Genomic DNA, 24,028 nt, shown 5'->3' with positions numbered 1-24,028 from the left:
TTCTCGCTTATTAGCCTGTGCCATAATGATTGCTCGGATTAGTCGTAGCAGAGCGCGAAGAATAGGGTATTCGACTGTGTATTTCAAATAAATTATTTTACACCATGCATGAAATAAAGCACCAGAAGATTAATAGAGAAATGTAGACAGAAGAGAGGAAAGGGGACGACGTCACGTGACCGCTTCTCCTTACAAACATAGTCCCCATTTTCCTCTGCCTGCAGCGCTGAATGTCGCCATCATGCCATTTCGCTACACTTTCCCCTTACTAGTTGTTTTCGTATATTTCTGTGTGTAGTTGTGTACCTATATGTATATCTCTTCTGTGTTTGTGTTTATGAATAAAGTATGTTTTATATTTATTTTTATTTCAGTTTTGATGAACGGCAGCTCTAAGAACGGCATAGACGATAAAGCGGAAGGTTGGGTGGTGTCGTCAGAATCGTGCGGCTTCTTGTCTATTGGTGAGTTAAATTTGAACCTTTATTGCATGAAATAGAGTTGATTTTGCTTTGTTTAAAAATTTACTTAACAAAACAAATGCAACTTTACCTATACCAATTGAAAATGATTTCAATTTCATCAAACTAAATAACCTCGCGTAATCAATGGATGCTCCCCAAGAGGAAAGGGAACGAAGTCACGTGACCGCTTTGGGACTAGGTCGATTCCTCCGATTGTCCCATAACATTTTCACTGTAGGATTGATCACTTGACAGGCGCCCGATACGTACGCGAGGTGCTCCCCGGCGAGATAGTGGAGATGTCTCGGCACGGAGTGCGCACCGTGGACGTGGTGGAGCGGCCCGCCGACAAGCAGCAGGCGTTCTGTATATTCGAGTATGTGTACTTCGCGCGCGCTGACTCCATGTTCGAAGGTTAGTACACTAGGGTTGAGATACATGACCTGATAGTGGAGATGTCTCGGCACGGAGTCCGCACCGTGGACGTGGTGGAGCGGCCCGCCGACAAGCAGCAGGCGTTCTGTATATTCGAGTATGTGTACTTCGCGCGCGCTGACTCCATGTTCGAAGGTTAGTACACTAGGGTTGAGATACATGACCTGATAGTGGAGATGTCTCGGCACGGAGTCCGCACCGTGGACGTGGTGGAGCGGCCCGCCGACAAGCAGCAGGCGTTCTGTATATTCGAGTATGTGTACTTCGCGCGCGCTGACTCCATGTTCGAAGGTTAGTACACTAGGGTTGAGATACATGACCTGATAGTGGAGATGTCTCGGCACGGAGTCCGCACCGTGGACGTGGTGGAGCGGCCCGCCGACAAGCAGCAGGCGTTCTGTATATTCGAGTATGTGTACTTCGCGCGCGCTGACTCCATGTTCGAAGGTTAGTACACTAGGGTTGAGATACATGACCTGATAGTGGAGATGTCTCGGCACGGAGTCCGCACCGTGGACGTGGTGGAGCGGCCCGCCGACAAGCAGCAGGCGTTCTGTATATTCGAGTATGTGTACTTCGCGCGCGCTGACTCCATGTTCGAAGGTTAGTACACTAGGGTTGAGATACATGACCTGATAGTGGAGATGTCTCGGCACGGAGTCCGCACCGTGGACGTGGTGGAGCGGCCCGCCGACAAGCAGCAGGCGTTCTGTATATTCGAGTATGTGTACTTCGCGCGCGCCGACTCCATGTTCGAAGGTTAGTATTTTAGGACTGAAGTGGGTGTCTTATGTGACCTGGCAGTGGAGGCTTAGCACGTAGTGGCTTGAGCAGCAGGCGTTCTGCATATACATACTTGCACGTGCGCTGACTTATTTTCGAAGGTTAGGTTAAGTTAGTTACCGAAATCAATCAATAATCCCCAAAAAATATATACCTTAACTTTACCTCACACACATATTAAGGTAAACGTACTGGTGCTCGACGCGTAACCAGTACATGTCATCTTGAAACTTAAGTCATTGTCAATAGAGGTGTGGAGGGTGTCATCTGTTGGGCATTATCATGTCGAGCACTAGTACGTTTACCTTAGTAGATGTGTATGTATTTTTAATTTTTTTTTAACAAGCAGAAACGTCTGCGAACGATGCTATTAAGCTTAGAATAAATTTAAAAGTGGAAAAATTACTGTCTTGGGTGAGACTTGAACTCACGGCCTCTGGATAGATACTCCAGCGCTCTGCCATCTGAGCCACCAAGACCAGAGGCCGTGAGTTCAAGTCTCACCCAAGACAGTAATTTTTCCACTTTTAAATTTATTCTAAGTGTATGTATTTGTTTGCTCTCATTATACAACGTGTCGGCAGGTCAAATGGTGTACTCTGCGCGTATGCAGTGCGGCCGCATGCTGGCGCGCGAGTCGCCAGTCGACGCCGACATCGTGTCGTCCGTGCCCGAGTCCGGCACCGCGGCGGCGCACGGCTACGCTAGACAGGTATGCATAAAGCTATATCAATGAAAAAAATGAATAAAGTTTATTAGGTTAAACATAATACAATTTGAAAACAATTATATCTGAGTCCTTGTAAGTATGCATTGTAATGCCCTTAATCCCTTTTCTCTACAATTTTGGAGTTAAAGAGTGAACAGATTTTTAAAATTGTCAGCAACGCACAAGTGTGTAAATATGTGTATTGTCTGTATGTTTACGATTAATAAACTATTCTATTCTACAAGCGTTATTTGCATCCGCAAAGAAGTCAAGTTTAATGAATAATGTGTTGTTCATGGACAGTGTTGTTTTAACTATCTTCTGTTCTTCATTATTTCCGTTTCATGCCTTCTGTCAGATGGTGCACCTACTATGAGCTAAGAGAAAGTATTTCATTTTTACTTGGCACTACAGGCGTGGCGTTCAAGGGGTTAATCACCATAACCATAATGCCTATAACATGTTAATTCTGCCACCAGTCCGGTATTCCCTTCATGGAGGTCCTATGCAAGAACCGCTACGTAGGCCGCACGTTCATCCAGCCCTCCACGCGGCTGCGCCAGCTGGGCGTGGCCAAGAAGTTCGGCGCGCTCTCGGAGAACGTGCACGGCAAACGCATCGTGCTTATTGACGACTCCATAGTGCGGGGGAACACCATTGGACCGATCATTAAGCTGCTGAGAGACGCCGGGGCCGCTGAGGTGAGGAAAAATGGATTATAATCAGAGATCGGATAGATTGGCGTCATTGCTCGCAATAATGTGGACATGACTCAATATTTGATTAAATAATTAATCATTTAATTATTTAAAAACGCATCGTGCTTATTGACGACTCCATAGTGCGGGGGAACACCATTGGACCGATCATTAAGCTGCTGAGAGACGCCGGAGCCGCTGAGGTGAGGAAAAGTGGATTATAATCAGAGATCGGATAGATTGGCGTCATTGCTCGCAATAATGTGGACATGACTCAATATTTGATTAAATAATTAATCATTTAATTATTTAAAAACGCATCGTGCTTATTGACGACTCCATAGTGCGGGGGAACACCATTGGACCGATCATTAAGCTGCTGAGAGACGCCGGGGCCGCTGAGGTGAGGAAAAATGGATTATAATCAGAGATCGGATAGATTGGCGTCATTGCTCGCAATAATGTGGACATGACTCAATATTTGATTAAATAATTAATCATTTAATTATTTAAAAACGCATCGTGCTTATTGACGACTCCATAGTGCGGGGGAACACCATTGGACCGATCATTAAGCTGCTGAGAGACGCCGGGGCCGCTGAGGTGAGGAAAAATGGATTATAATCAGAGATCGGATAGATTGGCGTCATTGCTCGCAATAATGTGGACATGACTCAATATTTGATTAAATAATTAATCATTTAATTATTTAAAAACGCATCGTGCTTATTGACGACTCCATAGTGCGGGGGAACACCATTGGACCGATCATTAAGCTGCTGAGAGACGCCGGAGCCGCTGAGGTGAGGAAAAGTGGATTATAATCAGAGATCGGATAGATTGGCGTCATTGCTCGCAATAATGTGGACATGACTCAATATTTGATTAAATAATTAATCATTTAATTATTTAAAAACGCATCGTGCTTATTGACGACTCCATAGTGCGGGGGAACACCATTGGACCGATCATTAAGCTGCTGAGAGACGCCGGGGCCGCTGAGGTGAGTAAAAGTGGATTATAATCAGAGATCGGATAGATTGGCGTCATTGCTCGCAATAATGTGGACATGACTCAATATTTGATTAAATAATTAATCATTTAATTATTTAAATTAATTTTTTACCTTTGATTTAATTTTGTTCCCTATTCAATAAATAGCACTTAAATATTATTTTGATATAAAAAAATGAGTACCTACAGAAAATTTGGAAAACACTGTTTTTTTTTTAAATAAATTTACATTATAAGAAATCCTTGTGTTATTCATTGATTAGGAATCAAAATTAAACCTCAGGTAAGAAATTAATTAAATGATTAATCATTTAATTAATCAAATTTGGAGTCATGTCCACATTATTGCGAGCAATGACGCCAATCTGTCCGATCTCTGATTATAATTTAAACTAGTCTGGGTAAGTTGGGTGTCATGTCAGAGCACGTCAGTTGCAAACGTTTTTTGCTTATTGGCGGCTGATAAAGTCACCAGACACGACTTAAGTCGCGCTATAAAGTACAAGTTAAAATGAAAAGTTTTAAACAACTATAGTAAGACCAAGCTAATTCTGCAAGCCATTGTGTCACGTCAGAATCTCATCGTGAATGTCAAACATATGTCAAATTACTATAAGTGTAAGCGAAAATGACAGGTCTGTGATAAAATATGCCGTTTATAAGGACACTGACTCACTTTGTCCTATATTCAAGTCGGTGCAGTCAACTTATTAGACGGACTGAACATTTTTTTTACAAATTATAGGGGTAACGTGTGAATCTGTAAGATCATAAGCAGGTGAAATGTGTATATAGGTATTAATGTATTCATAATAATTTAACAGGTACACATCAGAATAGCGTCCCCGCCCCTGAAGTACCCATGCTACATGGGCATCAACATACCGACGCGAGAGGAACTCATCGCCAACAAGATGGAGGCGCCGAAGCTCGCCAAACATGTCGGTTAGTACCTACCTACACAACTATACCACGGGTGCACAGAATAGCGTCCTTTAAAGTACCTGTGCCAATGTGCGATTGTCACTTGAACGACGGTAACCCGATTGAATTGTGTAGTTAGATTTCTACTTTTTAATTATTCCCTTTTTCCTTTCCTCCGATAGCGGTGCCGTCATATAGCGTCCGTCTCCATACAAATACTACGACATCCATATTTAACCGTATTATTTAGTATGGAGACGGCCGCTATATGACGGCACCGCTATCCTAGGAAAACTGATCTTAAGGGCTCATTTAGACGGCGCGCGAACTGTATACGATTTTAGTTACATTGCGGACCATTGAGGTTACATCAATTCAGCCGACTGATCAAATGACGCAATGTAATGAAACTCGCATGCGAGTTCTCGCACCGTCTAAATGAGCCCTTATTCTCTCCCTCGCGGGCACACGGTATAAAGCATTATCTTCGTAAGGTCCAACCCGTAGTACTCGCTTCAATCTAATGTATCTAATACCTTTAAACGAGCAATTCTTGTTTATTTATTCATTTATTTAGATTTATATATATATATATATATATATATATATATATATATATATATATATATATAAATAAATGAATAAATAAACAAGAATTGCTTGCTTATTGCTTTATTTATTCATTTATTTAGATTTATATATATATATATATATATATATATATATAAATAAATGAATAAATAAACAAGAATTGCTCGTTTAAAGGTATAAGGGGTAAGGTATATATATATATATATATATATATCGGGGATCTCGGAAACGGCTGTAACGATTTCGATGAAATTTGCTATGGGGGGGTTTTCGGGGGCAAAAAATCGATCTAGCTAGGTCTTATCTCTGGGAAAACGCGCATTTTCGAGTTTTTGTATGTTTTCCGAGCGAAGCTCGGTCACCCAGATATTGTAATTTAAACCATTTTTAATTGGAACGGAACTCCGTTCCAATTAAAAATGGTTTATCAAATGGTTAATGGTCAATGGTTTATGGTTTTGAAACAAAAGAAAAGCAACTGCTTTTCTTTTGTTTCAAAACAAAATAAATTGAACCATATTGGTATCAAATTCATCTTTTTTGCATGGTGGGCCGTTTAGGTTAAAAATAGAGCATTTTTCATAGTCAAACTTCAAACTCCAACATTTATTCAGCAAATAGGCCACAAGGGCACTTTTACACGTCAACATTGAATTTACATACAAGCAAAATAATAATAATAATACATCAACAATTATTAAATAAATAAATAAATATCATAGGACATTTTTACACAAATTGACTAAGCCCCACAGTAAGCTCAAGAAGGCTTGTGTTGTGTGTACTCAGACAACGATAGATATAATATATACAAATACTTACATACATAGAAAACAACCATGACTCAGGAACAAATATCTGTGCTCATAACACAAATAAATGCCCTTACTGGGATTCGAACCCAGGACCGCGGCTTCACAGGCAGGGTCACTACCCACTAGGCCAGACCGGTCGTCGAATACAACTACAACTACCAAATCAAGTCGTGATTCGTTCCAGGCGCCGACAGTCTGGAGTACCTGAGCGTGGAGGGGCTCGTGAGCGCCATCCACTACAACATGAAGTCGACGCCGAGCGACGGCGTGGGCGGCCACTGCACCGCCTGCCTCACCGGCGACTACCCCGGGGGGCTGCCCGAGGCCGACTGGTGAGCTCTAGCACAGTACGAGAACAGTGTGCCGCTGCCGGCTTGAATGTGTGCGTGCGCGCCGGGCGCCGTGTACGCACGCGCTGCCACGCACACATTCGCATAATATACGGGGGAATACGGTGGCGGCAGTGTGGGCCGTACCGCGACTGAGATCGCGCGCATTCGACTACGCTCGCATTTGCCTGCTCTTACCGGCCTTCATTTATACCTCATTTCTGAATGGATAGAACATTTCATTATATTATATAAATAGAAACCTAGTGCTACTCATAATACGCAAATAATATTTAACTAAAAATAAAAGTGACAACCCTAAGCGCCAACGCAAGAGTAGGTAAATAACTTGCCGAGCGGCCTTAGATTCACTACTGTTCTTAGTATACTGTGACTCTAGGGTAGGCTCGGACCCATTTACCTTCTTAGGACCACTTGCGCCATCCAGGGTAGCCACTAACTCGGAGCATAGAGAAATAAAGACAAGAGTGCTCACTCCTTACATCAGTTCAGACTATTAATTTCAGTGTCTACATCTAGCATCGAGTAGCCGGACTATCAGTACTGCTACTTGACAATAGATGTAGCACCGACCGGAAAGTCTTATCTCAACAGCATAAGACTTTCCGGTCAGTGCTACATCTATCGTCAAATAGCAGTACTGATAGTTCCGCTACTCGATGCTAGATGCTAATAGTCTTTTTGGTACTAAAACTGATGTATGGAGTGAGCACTCTATGTATTTTTTTTCTCTATGCTCGGAGTTAACCGGCTAAACCTGTAGCTATCAGTACAATGTAACCTGGGTTAACGGATAACTGGCTAACCCAGGATTGGTACAAGACATATTTTAGAATTGGCCCTTTGAACGTCGCGCCTATCGTGCGCGCGTCTTTGTGAACCTTGTCGGAATGCACGAAGGTTGATATTTACTTGGCGGTCAACGTGTTAAAAGGGATCCGAGCCTGTTTAAGAGACATGCATAAGTACAACTAGACCACGTTTACTGTTTCCTAAATGTAAACAGAGTACATAATTTACAACCCATTTTTGTACACATTTTCCATTTACACTGTGCCTTATTTTTACACTGTGCCTTGTATACTATTTAAGTATAACACGTATTTTTTAGAGTAAGATTTGTCGTGCTGGTTTCGACTTAAATGAATAGACATTATTTTTGTTTATAAAGGGTGTCCCAAAAAGGACGCAAGATTTTAAATTGATGAAAAACACGTTTTTTTTCGTTATAATATATTTGTATATAAAATCATGAAATACATAAAATAGGGTTATTTGTGGAATAATACGTCAGGCAAATGTCCTCCTAGGCTTTGCTGGCACATACGCACTCACACAATCTATGACCATTTTATTTTATTTTATTTATTTAAGGATCACCAACGGTTAATACATCTACACAATTACATAGGAAAAAGGACATATAACATTAACAGATGCTTAGCCACTTATAGGTGACCACAGCTCACACACGTACATATCACGTATGTATAAAGAGAGTATACATATAAACAACTAAAATAATTGAGAATAAATTAACTTAAAGTTACTTAAATTTACATAATGTAGAGAAATATAAACAAGAAAACATGTAAGCATGCAGACAGAATTAAAATAGTAGTAAAGTACCATGCAATGAAATGTAGAGAACATTCCTCTAATGCGACTTATTTTGACTTATTTAGATGCGAGACAATTGAGTTTCTGAATTTTAACTCTGGATCATTAAGTATATCTATACTCTTGGAGTTAGGGATGGAGTTGTATAGCCGTACCATTCTAGAGATTTTGCATAGATGCGGCTGAATTTCTCCAATGCAGCGTCGAATTTCCTCCTTTAAAGTATGAGTGGTTGTGGGCTTATTAGCATAGACTTTAGACTTTAAATAACCCCATAAAAAGAAGTCTGAAGATCGCAAGATCTAGGGGGCCAATTCTGATCACCGAATCGAGAGATCACACGACTAGGAAATGTTTTATGCAGTAATTGCATCGTTTCTCTGGCTGTGTGGCAAGTGGCCCATCTTGTTGAAACCACATTGCTTCCACATCGATATCCTCTAATTCGGCTATAAAAAACCTTGTTATCATGTCGCGATATATCGAGCTCCATTAACAGTAACTGCTTGACCGGCCTCATTTTGAAAAAAATATGGTCCAATAATGCCTCCAGCCCAAAATGCGCACCAAACAGTGACCCGTTCCACAAATAACCCTATTTTATGTATATTATAACGAAAAAAAAAAGTGTTTTTCATCAATTTCAAATCTTGCGTTCTTTTTGGGACAGCCTTTATTATTCTTGATTACAGTAAAATGTTGTTTGTTAACCTCCTGAGACTGAGAAGTAGATTATAAATTCAAAAACAAACTTGTTTCAGGGTGTCGGGGGTTTGGCAACGATGTTGCCGACGAACCGACTGTCAGGAGTGTCAGGTTTTTTTGTTGTACAATTTAGTATCTTCTGTCACTGGCTTTAAGGACCTGTTTACACAATGTTTATGTTTAGTAACAAATGTATGAACTAATTAATGTGTAACCATCAGGGATTATAGTTCGTTTTTTAGCATTAGAAAAAGACTACTCGATCTTCACGTGTCTTTGAATACTAAAAAAAACTAACTATTAATCTTGTGCTAGCAAAATTTTACTGTAATATATTTTTTATTAATTATAACTATATTATAAGGGTAATCCTCAAATTGATTCCTGTTTATATAATATTGTACGTCCATATTTACGGTAATATAATAATTTAGTTTGTTTGCATAATAATTGTGTCGATGTATATTAAAATTGCTCAAGAACGCGTATAATAATCATGTGTCAAATCTTGAAGACTTAGGCAATTTTGATATGCGTTTATAGTTGGAATTTTTTTAGATATCCGAATGTTACATAACTTACAGAACATTACTACCTTCGGACATCTCAAAAATTCTTCTTACACAAACTTGTATATGTGTACTAAAAATAAGTACCATCTGCCATTAAGGAATAATTTTCCAAATAAAGATATACCGGGTGTGGCCCGTAATACAAGCAAAAAATTAAACTGTAGTCTGTACTACTCCTCATACTGACCAACATTTATTCAGCGACTTTTAAAAATAACTTGTTTTTTAATACACTTTAAAGTTTAATATAAGTTATGTTTAAGGCGTGACAAGAAGCGTCAATCACAATGATACTGGCGTACTGGCGTCTATTGAAGATAATAATATTTATTTTGTATGAAAAATAGGAAGTTAAAAGACTTCATATTTTTTTAAAGTTGTTGTTACGTTTGAATTATTTGCTTCTGTTGCAGGCCACACCCGTATATCTACAATTTCCGTTCAAAAGTGTCTGTCACAGTCTGATGTTATTAGAGAATGGTAGATTCTTTTGATGCGTAGTATGATAAGTTACGAGTACATACATACTTACTTTTAATGCAGACTGTACAGTGATTTGTGATGCCGCCACGGTAGTACTATTCCTTATACTGTGATGCTGCGCCTTTAGGCAACCGTCTAACCAGCGGCGATAAAGCGGTTAGAAGTCGTTTATTTTCAACAAACGTACAAACAGCTACAGTCTTAGGGCTCATTTAGACGGTGCGAGAACTCGCATGCGAGTTTCATTACATCGCGTCATTTGATCGGCCGGCTGAATTGATGTAACCTCAATGGTCAGCAATGTAACTAAAATGGTATTCGAGTTCACGCGCCGTCTAAATGAGCCCTTAACTGTCCATCGGTGAACCTTATACCTTTTGTAATAAGGTTTGCGAATTGTCCGTTAACAGTGTGGGCGATGGTATGTGCATTGCATCATTTGCATTTAATCATTGGTCGGTAGGGGTCACAAACCCGGTTTCACCGAAATCGAAAAAACCGGGTTTTCAGCCAATTGCCAAAACCGGGTTTTGACTTTGATAAAACCGGCTTTTTCGAGGTTTTCGATTTTACAGTTTTATGAACATAGTGTAATTATATTGATGAGCAACAATTACTTCAGAGTTTGTTATTATATTTAGATTTTAGAACAACACAATACATTATACGAAGTTCGTATGTATACGTATTATATAAAAAACTGTTTACTATTTTCACTAAATATCCCTTAATTACCTGTAATACGTAGTTTAAATAACATTTTAGTAGGAACGCTCGTTGATCTCTAGTTAAAAATGTTGATTGTAGTAATTATAACAAAAGTCAATCTCGCAAAATTTACTATGTGTAGTTGTTTTTTCTTCTTTGTTCCTTCAGGTTCTTTTGCCTTTGTTAGAAATGGCTAAGAAAGTGTTGTTCCTATATGTCCAGTCCATGATCGCCTCCCCCATCAGATTTCTTATATCCTCAACTGATGTAGTGGCCGCAACCAAATGAAATCCCTTGTAAGTTGTAACTTACCTCGTTTAGGGAGTTCGGTATATCAGCGGTGTGTGTTTCCTGAAAGAGGAATATGTCAACCCCGTTGTCACGTAATATTTTGCTTAGGCATTCCGTTTCAGAATTGCTGACCATGAGGTTAAAAACTTTATTGATGGAATTTTATGGTCTTGGTAAAGATAGAGTAAATAGAAATGTCGTGGAAGACTAATAAAGCATTGATCCTAAAAACACTTGCTCATTTTACAAATTATATGTAAAATCGAAATCACCGAAAAACCCGGAAACCCGGTTTTGCTGTTGCACAAAAACCGTAAAACCGGTTTTCTAGAAATACGCACGGTTTTGTGACCCCTATTGGTCGGTGACTCGTTCCGTTTGTCGGGCATATGCCTTAGACTATAGGTACTAAAATTGATCTTATCTAATTCTCGAATAGTTAGATCTGACATTAAGATTCATGGATTTTAATGTTTAATAAATATATTAAATTAATTATCGTGTCAACTTGTAATTTTTACATGTTTTGCTTAAGTTATGGACCATAATAGTTACACGGTATAACATTATTTTTACTGATTGATTATTTAAAATTAAGTCGTATTTTTTTGCCATGCTTTTCGTTCTTTATTTTTATATTTCTAACTCTATAAACTGGCTAATAGAGTATACATTGCAAACGCGTTACGTGCGATCACTTGACAGTAGCTGTAAATTAAGTACATTCCACCCTATTGGTATAGAATAAGTTGTTGTACCACTTTACAACTATTATTATTGAGAATGAATAAAATCATTTATTTGTAATTGTGGTTTTTTTTTCTGGGCATTTATCCTATTAATACTACTATTAAATATTATAAATATATATATGCGAAAGTAATACTGTATTTAATCTCTTCACACTTACCATCTAAAATGTATTATAAAGCTTTATTATAAAGCTTTGGTTTCCTCCGAAAGCGGTGCCGTCATATAGCGGCCGTCTCCATACAAATACTACGACATCCATATTTAGCCGTATTATTTAGTATGGAGACGGCCGCTATATGACGGCACCGCTATCCTAGAAAAACCGATCTTTAGGCTCCTGAGTTCCTGACTGAATTTTAGTCCCTCTGGGACAGTAGTACTACCATCTAGTTCAACTGGTAGTACAAATAATACACCCTAAGGTCACTAGTACTACCAGTAGTACTAGTGACCATAACGGCAGACCGGTAGTACAACTGTCCTGTAGTTTGTTGCTTTCATAGCGATACTCTTTTCTGTAGATCCTGAACTGGCCACTTAAATAAGACTGAAGTACTTCTGAGCATTTTTTTCGCGATTGATATTTCCTGCTGTATGCAGCAAAACCCAGTGAACCCACGAAGTCGTAAATAACAAAAAAACAGTGTTGAAATGTGTATATTCCAATTTATTTACACAATTTTCTGGCTACTTAAATATACCTAATACATTTGTTTGTCTATACAACTAAAGTATAATTTAATTTTTAATACCAGAGGACGTTTTCAGAGGAACTTCTTACCCCCTTATTCATAGGCATTTACAAGCCTCGATAAGTTACTTCATGTTTTATCCCAGTCTTACAAATACATAAGTCAAAACGGCAGAATAAGACAAACGATTCGTACCTAATAGAGGCTTGTAGCGCGTTTATGAATAACGCCATTACATTTCACTTCAAATGGAGTTGGCCGGTCGAAGTATTTAAGTAGTATTTAATCCCTAGAATTGCGTATTTTTTTGTTTTTTTAATGCCCTAGATGCCAGCCCTTTAAGCCAAATCTCATAGAAAAGGGGCAAGCTATGATGGCGCCATCTATGCAAACCTTTGACAGTTGCCAACCCCATTATGATTTGAGTCGGCAAACGGTCAAACATCTAAAATTCCAATTACTTCAATGCCCACTAATTACCGAATTTACAGATGTAGTGCATAATTGTTATCCATCGTATTATCTCGGAAACGTTCGTGTTTGTTACGCTACTTCAGTCAACCTCAGTAAAGCTTTGGTAGCATCCGAAAGCGGTGCCGTCATATAGCGGCCGTCTCCATACAAATACTACGACATCCATATTTAGCCGTATTACTTAGTATGGAGACGGCCGCTATATGACGGCACCGCTATCGGAGGAAACCAAAGCTTAAGGCGTTTGAAGTTAGATGACACAATTGTCCCTGTATAAGGGGCCTTACGGGGATATTGTTTTGTAATTTGTAACATTGCCACTTTAGTGCAACATTGCCCTCTGGAAGACATAATACGTCACACTTTACGTTACATCAGAGACAGTTAAAAATACAGACTGGTAATTTGTACACAAAATCACGGTCCTAATTTATTTGTATGTCTTTCCCATCACCGATCAATGGTCTTCCGGACATTTGGGAGGCGTGCGCGAAGCCGTAGCCAACACGTAGAGGCCCTTACAAGTTTGTAATTAAAGTGATTTTTGTCTAATCACAAAAATTTCAATAAATATGTATACTCATCCATATGTTCAATATTAGAAAAGTAGTAATACTCGTTACTTCGTATAGAATTACCCGTTTTCATTACTGCATATTGGCCAGTATTGGAGGAATAACGTAAAAATTGTGCTAATATAAAAAACCTTTGGAAGGTACAAAAGTCAGTCTCCAAATGGTATAAAGAAATTACAGTAGGTACATATGGTGCTACTTTCCCGAACTAAAGCGGGAAATAGCACTTTCCGTGCGCATGTCGAACGTTTAAAGTGCCATGTGTACTGTAAAACGTTGTACGATACACGTGCGAATAGGTAATTCGCAACTCGTGTCGATTTAAAACACTCCTCGGTCGTGTTTTAATTTATCGCCACTCGTTTCGAATTTCCTCTTTTCTGCATTTGGGATAATTTTTGAGTTCTAGTCACACTTAGTTATTCTAATTCATTGGCTACCAAGACTAATGTGTGGTGACCGCGAGTCCTGGCTCCACATAGTCACAAAATAGATACAGTACAGAAGTCAATCACATGTATGTACTTCACTTTTCATACCTACGCTCGGCGGTCGCTCTAGGGTTGTCAACTATGATTTATGCACAAAAAACTCGTGATAGTGGCACTCGTATCTAGTAGTGGCCGGGGCGGGGTGCTTACCTACCTACCTAACTGTTCTGTTTAACGTTAAAACAAACCATCGAAATACAAGCAGACACCTACTTACCTCTCTGAAACCACTGGTAGTTTAAAAAACGACAATTCACCGTTTATTGTTGAATTTAAACAACCGTCCATTGAACAGTTATAATAACATCTTTTTTGTTTCTCCATTATTGCACAAAAAAGTTCACAGGCGCGTGTCTCAAGCGGTTGGCACTCGCGCTCGTACTGGTCCCAACCGGTCCGAGATATCGTGTCCGTGAGCAGTGTCTATGTGTGCGTTGCTCGAGCGCACTTTGTATGTAGATTGATTTCTGTACTGTATCTGTTTTGTGACATAGTCCGGTCACAGGCTATGTTTCCCCACGACGGCCTCCACGTCGTCGGGCTCCTTGAGGCAGGAGGCGGTGAGCACCAGCGGCTCCCCGTCCGTTATCAGCACGTCGTCCTCGATCCGGATGCCGATGCCCCGGAATTCCGGAGGCACTGACGTGTCGTCCGGACGAATGTATATGCCTGGAATAAACGTGATCCTTTTAAAACTAGTGGTTCTAAAATTTGCGTAAATCCAATTTAATTTGCTAATATGTTGCCAGTCCCATATTGGGATACCCTCCTCCAATTGAGGGGGGATCTAAATCCTGTAGGCAGTTGGTGTAGGGTTGGAGCCGGTGTAGCTTTATTTGACGTTCATAAGCGCATTGTAATATGCCTACTTGAATAATAAACTATCTTTATCCTATACAAGATTTGACACGTTTATAAATGACTTAAGGTATTAGGATTAAAGGGCCCAAAGGCTAATACTGAGCCCCTACATCTGTTCAGTTTAAGGTTCGTCCTACATCTACCCTCATTGAATTCACCATACCATACCCCTTCCAAACCAAAATCCTTATTTAACTCTTTGACCGCCAATAACTTCCTCCAAGGCCAAAGACGTCAACTGACGCGCGCGACTACAGCCCAATATCAACCTACGTTCATTCCGACATGGTTCACGATGGCGCGCCGCACACGATAGGCGTGGCGTCCAAAAAAATGAACATACCAGGTTCCACGGTGACCACCATGTCCGTCCTGACGGGCATGTGCCGTCGCACCAGCGGCGTGTCGTGCACGTCCAGCCCCAGGTAGTGGGACACGTGGTGCGGACACAGGCGGTACGCTTTCTGAAACATTCACATTCATATTACAGAGACTGTTGAAGAAATATTCCTTTTTTAATCGAGGAATTGTGATGATTTCATTCCCGTCTGTGATCCGAAAATAGACGGAAATGAAATAATCGTATTTAAACTGTTGTGAGACATACTAACATTGAATCATTTTACGTAATATTTTTTTTTGAGTACGCGATACACCGCCGTCGTGAACGCTGCTCGCACTGTTAGTGCTTGAGAAAGGAGACCTAGGCTCTCCGAAACATGTCGCGCGAGTGACTTAAAACAAGTGAGTCTAAACCGTAAAATTATTCAATGGAAATGAAATAATTTCCATCTGTTCCCACAGGGCACAAATGGTAAAGAATCATATAGAAATACACCTCTAGAATCTATAACCACTAGGTAATTAAGACCTAGTATACAAAACTACTTACGCCTACAAGATCGTTCTCGTCTATTTGGCTGGGTAGAGTGGGTAGTATGCCGTCTTGCTGCAAATGCTTACCTAGTAATCTGCACATCAAATCGAACAGCTGATCTAATGTTGGTCGATGCCAGTCTATAACGGTGTATCATCGTGTCCCTACTAAAGTTAATAATTCCTTCCAATATGTTGTGTTGTTCGGATAGGAATAGTTTCATTGCCGTCTGTGATCCAAGAACAGACGGGAATGAAATCATTTCCATCTGTTCCCAAAGAGCACAGATAGGAGTACACTCCTAGAATAACTAAGCACTAGTATACAAAGCCACTTACACCTATGAGGTCGTTTCCGTCTATGTTCCTGGGTAGTATCCCCTCCTGCTGCAGATGCTTGCCTAGTAACCTGCACATCGAGTCGAACAGCTGGTCGAGTGCTGGTCGGTGCTCGCCTAGTATTTGTATTAACCGCTTCTGTAACAAGACATAAAATAGATAACTAAAATATAGTTGGTCAAACCAATTTATCAGTAAATAGGAACAATAAAAACTATACTCATCCTTTTCTTTTGGGTGCTTTTGGAACAAAGATAGTATGATTCTCTCTGTCTATGTTTGAAATGAGACAGTTCTTTGACACACTATAAAAAATATATAGATCGCTGCAGGTCGCGTATTGATAATGAAATTTAAAAAAAAACTTATACGTCTGATATTACCAGAGGTCGGCAAGCTGTTTACCTTATAATTTGACATGCCTTAACTCATATTATAAGGCAAATACCTCACCTCCTCCTATGAATATTACAGATCAGTAACGATATAGAAATGAACAAAATTAAAAAATAGGTATATTTATTCCGGATTTTTCACTCACTTGAACATTAAGAATGAGCTCGTACAGTATTCTCTGGTGCTTGGTGAACTTGCCCGATACCGGCCACGTTCGGGAGATGTCCGAGTTGTATAGCCAGCGCTGGCTGCCTGTCGATACGGATGTTGACTCATGTTTATTTAATAACTAAATCTAATTAACATATTCATTGCCACCCAGCTAAAAACGACATCCGCGCCAGGCCACAAAAATGTCGTAACATTAAGCTGTAGTACCGTCCGGCCTGGGAACGAAATCATAAAATACCCGATAGTCGGGTTTTCGGCACTGAATGTGTTAACTAGATAGAAAATGAGCAATTTATCACAATAAATTGAAATAATAATAAAAACACGAGATTTAAATTCCGAAAAAAAAAATGGTACCATTTGATTCCTTACATTTAAATATTGTATAACAAATATTGTGTAACTACGAGTATGTACATGACCGCAATATTTCACTAACAAAATCGCAATTTGCAATTTACTTGTTTTACATACATCAAAACGGCTTCTAAGCAATAGTGACGTCACGGTGTGTTGCCATTTTGTTAGGAGCGTTTCGTCAGTAAAGTGCGATTGTCGGACTTTGACTACCATTTGTTACTTTTGTATTTCTTTCATTGCATGGATCCCATATAGAGAATTGAAGCTCAAAACAAACCTGATAGATTGATACCATTAAAAAAATAATTTAAAAAAATATTTACAAATCTTGTCAACTAGTCTATAATACCGGTCAGGTAGTACTGTACCTGAGTCCACCAGCACCATCTCCTCGGCGTTAAGCAGCTGGTTGTTGGTGACGTAGTGTATGTGCGTGGCTCGGGCTCCGCCGGCGACCACGGGCGGGAACGCGGGGTGCTCCGCCCCCGAGGCGCGAGCGCTGTAGTCCAGCACCGCGGTCAGATAGTGCTCGGATACGCCTGGAAATATATTTAACCTTTAAAAAAACCGGCCAAGTGCGAGTCGGACTCGCGCACGGAGGGTTCCGCACCATCAACAAAAAATAGAGCAAAACAAGCAAAAAAACGGTCACCCATCCAAGTACTGACCCCGCCCGACGTTGCTTAACTTCGGCCAAAAATCACGTTTGTTGTATGGGAGCCCCACTTAAATCTTTATTTTATTCTGTTTTTAGTATTTGTAGTAGTATTTTAGTGTTGTTATAGCGGCAACAGAAATACATCATCTGTGAAAATTTCAACTGTCTAGTTCGTGAGATACAGCCTGGTGACAGACGGACGGACGGACGGACGGACGGACAGCGGAGTCTTAGTAATAGGGTCCCGTTTTTACCCTTTGGGTACGGAACCCTAAAAAGAACTGAATTCACAATTGCGGGGATCTTTCTCCTTTACTCCAATGAAGGCGTAATTAGAGTGACAGAGAAAAATACCCGCAATATGCGAACTTCGATTTTCGCAGTTACAGCTCTGATCGACTGATACCATTAATAAAAACTTGCCATTTAGATCTAGCGAATAGGGTTTTGACTGTATTTAAAATAAATTATTTTACACCATAAAATAAAGCACCAAAAGATTAACAGAGAAACGTAGACAGCAGTTATATTTAGACACAATTTCTATTTTAAAACCCGTATAAAACTATAAAGAGTAGGTAATTTGACTGTGACGTCACATGCTAGTGTTTCATATAAATTTCATAGTAGCAAAATCGTTTTGACAGTTCGAAAAATGTGTGGCTATTGTTCTCACCAGGTTTAGTGACCGCCATGGCCATATTAATAGCCTGACTCCCAATATAGCACGTCTCCTTCATGAGCTCCTTCTCCGCGGGGCTCTTGATGGACCTCATCACGTGCAGGGCCTTCTGCGGGTCCCCGGACGAGGCCCCGGCCTGCCACGCGGGGGCCAGCAGGTCGTTGACCTCGCGGTTGGCGTCGCGGGGGCTCCAGAGGATGGAGGGGCGCGTGGATGAGGCTACTCTGAAAAGTGTGGCGGATTATAGGGGTGTCGTGTTATATCTAGAACTTTTGCCAGCAAAAACGGGGGATTTGACGAATTCTAATACAAAGAATAAGTTAAAATTGTGTAGGTATGTAAAATTTCTATTCACCCTATTTTCTTTGTATTACGATTAGCAACGAAAAGTAATACCAGACCTACATAGATATAGATATATGTTATTTGAATGATCTTACCAAATTTCATGTTATTTCAGAATCATCATCATGATGAGAGTGTAACTTCAATTGTATGGTATGGTGGCAGTTGTATTCTTGCAACTCTTAACAACAAACCCTTTGGGCGTGTGCTAGCTGGCGCGGACGTGAGCGACGGATTTTACATTTTACCTACACCCGCCCACGTGACCCGGACGCCCTTTGACCGACTGACGCGCAGCTACAACCCAATATCAACATTATCAACCTTCGTGCGTTCCGACAAGGTTCAAAGGTTCCTTCCTTCCTTAAAAAAAATAACCTTCACCCTTACGCGTAAGGTTTACATTAGCTCCCTTGCGCCCGGGACCATTGCGTTTAAGTGATGTTTGTGTTTATGACATAAAGCGTTCAAAGCGATAAATGGTAGGGTGACTGCTATAGTTATAGGCCAATACATAGTAATTGGCTGCTCTTAACAATAAGGCTTCAATTGGCTTGTTTCTTTCTGATTTGTTAGTAATGGCCAATAGGGTTGTTGACACATGTTGAATTTTATAACTAAATCTAGTTAAACAGATAGAAAATTAGCACTTTATTACAATATATTAGAAACATAAAAAATAAATGGGAAAATTAAAACAATACAAGATCTTAAGTTTTCGAAAAAAAAACTTCCAAATAGGAAAAAATAATGGTGTTCGATTCCTTAGATTTTCCTTGAAATAATATTGTACAGCAACAATATACATAAACGCAATATTTCAGTAAAGTGCGGGTGCCAGACTTTGACCATCATTGCTTTAAGACAATGGGTCTCATACAGACATTTTATCCTCAAAAGAAACCTGATCAACTAATAACATTCATAAAAAAAATTCAAACACCCTATTACTATGTAGTGACCTATAACGATAGTGGCCACCCAATGTTGTAACGTGTCGAGTAAAGTTAACAGTACGCACTTGGCTATGTAGCTAGCAAAGTTGCCGACGGGGCGCGCCTCGTCGACGGCGAAGAGGCGCGCGGCCGCGTGGCAGCCGGTCCGCGGGCCCTCCCACAGCTCCGCGTGCTCGTCCTTCTCGTGCACGAACAGGATCGACTGGAGGGATACAACATGATGGTGGTATTGATTAGACTACTACAGGAAACAATACACCAGGGGCCCATTTCTCAAACGGTATTAGACTAATACAGAGAAACCTGGTTAAGTGGGACCTGGATAAGTGAGAAACCTCTATAGCTGGGACTCATGGTGCGGTCCCGACACTTTAACACTGAATTACCTCTGTTAGTGAGAAAAAACGAACCTCTATAACTGGGATTAGTTGTTGTGATTTTAAAGTCACATTTACCTCTATAATTGAGACAGAGAGTGTATTTTACCTCTTTTACTGAGACTATATTTATAAGATCACATTTTCCTAATGGTTTTTTTAGAATTTAATAGTAATTGACCTCTGTATCTGAAATAACGTCAATCTATGACCTCTCTAACTTGGACTTTATAGATCAATTTCCGTATTCTTACTAAATCTTAGTCTATCAACAAATTCCGCATGTGCTTAACTGTGTCTAAACTACTTTAAGTTTCATTTAGGTACTTTATATAGTTAAAACTATCGAAACGAAAGCTGAAATCTTGATAGTAACACGAATAAACAAATTTTCATTTAATAAACTTCTAAGACGCAATGAAGTCCGTATCAAATTTAATTGAAAAATATATCCTTTGGAGAATCATTCAAAATAAATTCAAAGAAATATTTAAACAGACTTAAAAATTATTTAGGGACAAGGATTATTTTACCTTATTTATTTATAAAGATAATTACAAAATACCTTATTAACCACCTCTATAACTGAAATATATCCTCTATTCTCACCTCTATTAGTGGGACCCTCTGTAAATGAGACAGACATTTATTTGTACCTGGCTAACTGAGAGCCTGGGTAAGTGGAATACCTCTTTAAGTGAGACAAATCTGCTCGTCCCTTGAGATCTCACTTATCCAGGTTTCACTGTATTATTAGTCCACGAACTGTCAAATCGTATGGGTTACCACGGCAACACACTAATAATATTAGACTAATACCGTTCGAGAAATGGGCCCCAGGAAAACATCACTACACTGCCCTGCTTATCGCCGGTGCAGTACTTGCATGAAAAACCTTATGCAATTATTTATCTTGTTCTTTATTTAAACGATTTTTCTTATGCAAGTACTGAGTTTGCGATAAATTGGATGCGATAGGTTGGACCAAAAATATGATGACACACAATTTTTAAGAATACTTTTCTTACTTACACATATTGTACAAAATTCTTCAAACTTCAACATTTATTCAGCAAATAGGCCACAAGGGCACTTTTACACGTAAACATTGAATTTACATACAAACAAAAAAAAAACATCAATAATTATAAAATACAACTCACTGCAAGTACCAAATCAATCTAACGTATTACAATTACTTAGAAATGTATAATCTCTTAATGTTGAATTACATAAAAAAACTATTAGTTTATCAAATTATCCATAGAGATGTATAGGGTCTCCAAGAGTCAGAATCCTGTATAATTAACACATTCATTAAGAGAAAAGAAACATACAAGAACCGAATGAGGCGTCTCACTGCAATTAAATTCAAAAATAAAGTTACTAAATTTATTTGTGTTAGCTTTAACCTATCCATCTCCACAAACAGCACCCGTCCACGAGTACGACGCGTATCTCAGCCATCGCCTCCCTCAACCTTCATTCGGGAAAGTGGCGACCCGATCAACGACGCCACCGTAAGCAAAGACTTTTAAGCGAGCATGACATGTTCAAGCTACCGGCCTCTATTCATATTAAAATAGTGATAACACTTAGCTGTGAGACAGGGCATTTTGTGCTCGTATGTTACATAAAAAACGGTATAGCTTCACATAATTACTAGCCTAAATAAATAGATAAATAAATAAATAAATTACTAGCCTAAATTGACTTAGGTCTCTAATAAATGTCATTAAAAACCACAAACAACTTGTATTATCTTCAAAATATTCTGATGTAGCTTTGATACACAAACTCAAATGTTTGTTACAGTTATCATTATCAACAACACTGTTGCAGTTTGTTTTTTAAGAAAGTATATTTGGAGTGACAAGAGAAAGTTGAATAACCAAATACAAAACAATCTTGTAAAAATTAATTAGTATGAGTATGCTATGCTTTTCTACAGTTTAAAACATTCACTGCCAGCAACACATAGATGCGTTCACTGTCATAGTAAATTACGCCCCCTGGCAGTGAATGTGTTAATAAATGTGGCTTTCCATCACAGAAGGGTCCTTATGCTTCAAGTACAATAAGGATGTTTCCATCTGAAATTTCAATAGAAATTCTGATGAAAAGGTCCTTATTGCAGATAAAGCATAAGGACCCCTCTGTGTTAGAAAGCCACAAACAAAGTTAACTTACCTTAAAGTGGTCAGTTTGTGCAGGTTTGACCATGACTAGTATTGCGGAAGCCTCCAAGCAGCCCGTTAGATAAAAAAAGTCTGAATTCTGTCGGAACACATATGGAATTTTGTCCGACATGTATTGCTTGTTTGCCGCTGGTATCACTATCTGAAAATGTACAAATACAAGTAGGAAAGGGTCTTTCTTTGAATAATTAAAGAATATATTGTTTTCTTATTTGTTAGCTAGAAATAAATGATAACACAATTGTACACTAGAATACTTGTAATATTATTGGCAATGTTTTAATTTATATGAGGATAAAATATAATAACAAATAGATAAATACAGTTTATACTTATTATTTACGCAATTATTAATTATTTATTATTTATAATAATATAAAGCTTAAAATTAACTTATAAATATAAAACGCTCCTGGTTGCCTCTGTGGAGTTTGGTATCTAAGAGGCCGGCAGCATTACCTCTTTGGATGGCTAGACTTATTCTCTGGCTGAAGTAGCTGCCAGTTTCTGGTCACGTGAGGCATCTACGGGCTGCTGTTATTTTTTTTTATTACCATGATCTTTTCAGTCTTGATATATCACATGAAAATGTATAGATAGTATTTTTAGTCAAGAATGTGCTTTGTTTTTTACTCTAGTGACATGGTAGTACTGAAAATCTTTAAAAAGCACTCCTACCTCGGAAATTATATTAATTTACTTACTATATGTGACTGATGCTCATTTTGAACTTCAGCGGCTAATTTCTGCACCAATGTTTCCCGTCTTTCTCTGTATTCCATCTGTGTGATGCCGCAAGTTAGGAAATCTGGCTCAATCAGATGAGGGTGAGTGTGAAACGTAGGCTGACCCATTATTCCTTTGGGTATTTGAAATTTTGACACCATTTTTTCATCAGAAGGATGATCAATGACAGACATGCGTCTTATTATCTGTTCCGGCTTCCCACATACTTTCCTTCGGCTTTTCGAAACTGGAAAAAATAAATAATAAAAAGTTTTTTCTCGCAACTCCATGTGTGTTGCGTAAACTAACTTCTTCTGTATTTTAGAAGGAAACTACATTATTTCTTATGTAATTGATCAAGAATTATGACTGCTCTCTATCGATGACCGAAATACTGAGTAAATTCCTGTAATTTACGAGATTTTTCCAAAAAATATACGTTTCTACTGGATTATTATTGTACATAGAAAATATAACCTATATAATTAGGACATACCTGTATTAAATAAAGTTTTCCGAAAATTATGCATTGTGTTCAATTGAAAATAATTAGCAATAGAGGATACAAGAAAGGAATTTGTTTATTTGGGCCAGTGGAAGAATACGAAAGAATTTTGGTGCTATGTGAACAGTTTGTGACTGACGTTTAATAAAGTGTTGCTAGCGTAAAAATATATATTCAAATATATTTTCATAATAAACGTTGTAACAGACGGGCGTACCGGACGCGACTAGTATCTCTTCGATCGCGTGGAAGGTGATCCACCGTACATCCGTTAAAGACGCAGTAAGCTATGTGAGAGCAAGAATAATGCTGTACCAAACAATATGCTAACCGGACCAAGGTTGCAGTCTGGTACGCCCGTCTATAATAATGTAGCTTTTAGCCATTTCACACCTTGCGGCACTGAAGCAAATTTGAGGTAAGTGTAAAAT

At 39.1% G+C, this 24,028-nt stretch overlaps 2 protein-coding genes across 2 annotated transcripts in view; one reads left to right on the top strand and one right to left on the bottom strand.

Annotated features, from left to right (window-relative positions):
* LOC134661545 (amidophosphoribosyltransferase-like) overlaps positions 1–6,770 on the top strand; it is a 30,489-nt gene extending 23,719 nt beyond the window's left edge. The window contains exons 9-14 of the mRNA XM_063517676.1: positions 375–464; positions 720–878; positions 2,267–2,394; positions 2,871–3,092; positions 4,928–5,048; positions 6,618–6,770. Of these exons, the coding sequence (XP_063373746.1) occupies positions 375–464; positions 720–878; positions 2,267–2,394; positions 2,871–3,092; positions 4,928–5,048; positions 6,618–6,769 (872 nt within the window). The 3' untranslated portion in view covers position 6,770. The remainder of the gene's footprint in view (positions 1–374; positions 465–719; positions 879–2,266; positions 2,395–2,870; positions 3,093–4,927; positions 5,049–6,617) is intronic.
* A 7,873-nt stretch (positions 6,771–14,643) lies between these two features.
* LOC134661316 (xaa-Pro aminopeptidase 3-like) lies at positions 14,644–23,733 on the bottom strand. The gene is made up of 10 exons (XM_063517318.1): positions 23,589–23,733; positions 23,071–23,339; positions 22,359–22,508; positions 19,857–19,993; positions 18,485–18,714; positions 17,519–17,689; positions 16,765–16,871; positions 16,224–16,361; positions 15,352–15,472; positions 14,644–14,816 (listed from the first exon to the last, which is right to left on the bottom strand). Exons 1-10 carry the CDS (start codon positions 23,620–23,622, stop codon positions 14,647–14,649), a joined length of 1,527 nt encoding a protein of 508 aa, XP_063373388.1. The 5' UTR covers positions 23,623–23,733; the 3' UTR covers positions 14,644–14,646.
* Positions 23,734–24,028: the final 295 nt, after the last annotated feature.

The sequence above is a fragment of the Cydia amplana genome, chromosome Z (assembly GCF_948474715.1).
Source record: "Cydia amplana chromosome Z, ilCydAmpl1.1, whole genome shotgun sequence".
Taxonomy (NCBI): domain Eukaryota; kingdom Metazoa; phylum Arthropoda; class Insecta; order Lepidoptera; family Tortricidae; genus Cydia; species Cydia amplana.
This window is presented reverse-complemented; position numbering and strand designations above follow the sequence as displayed.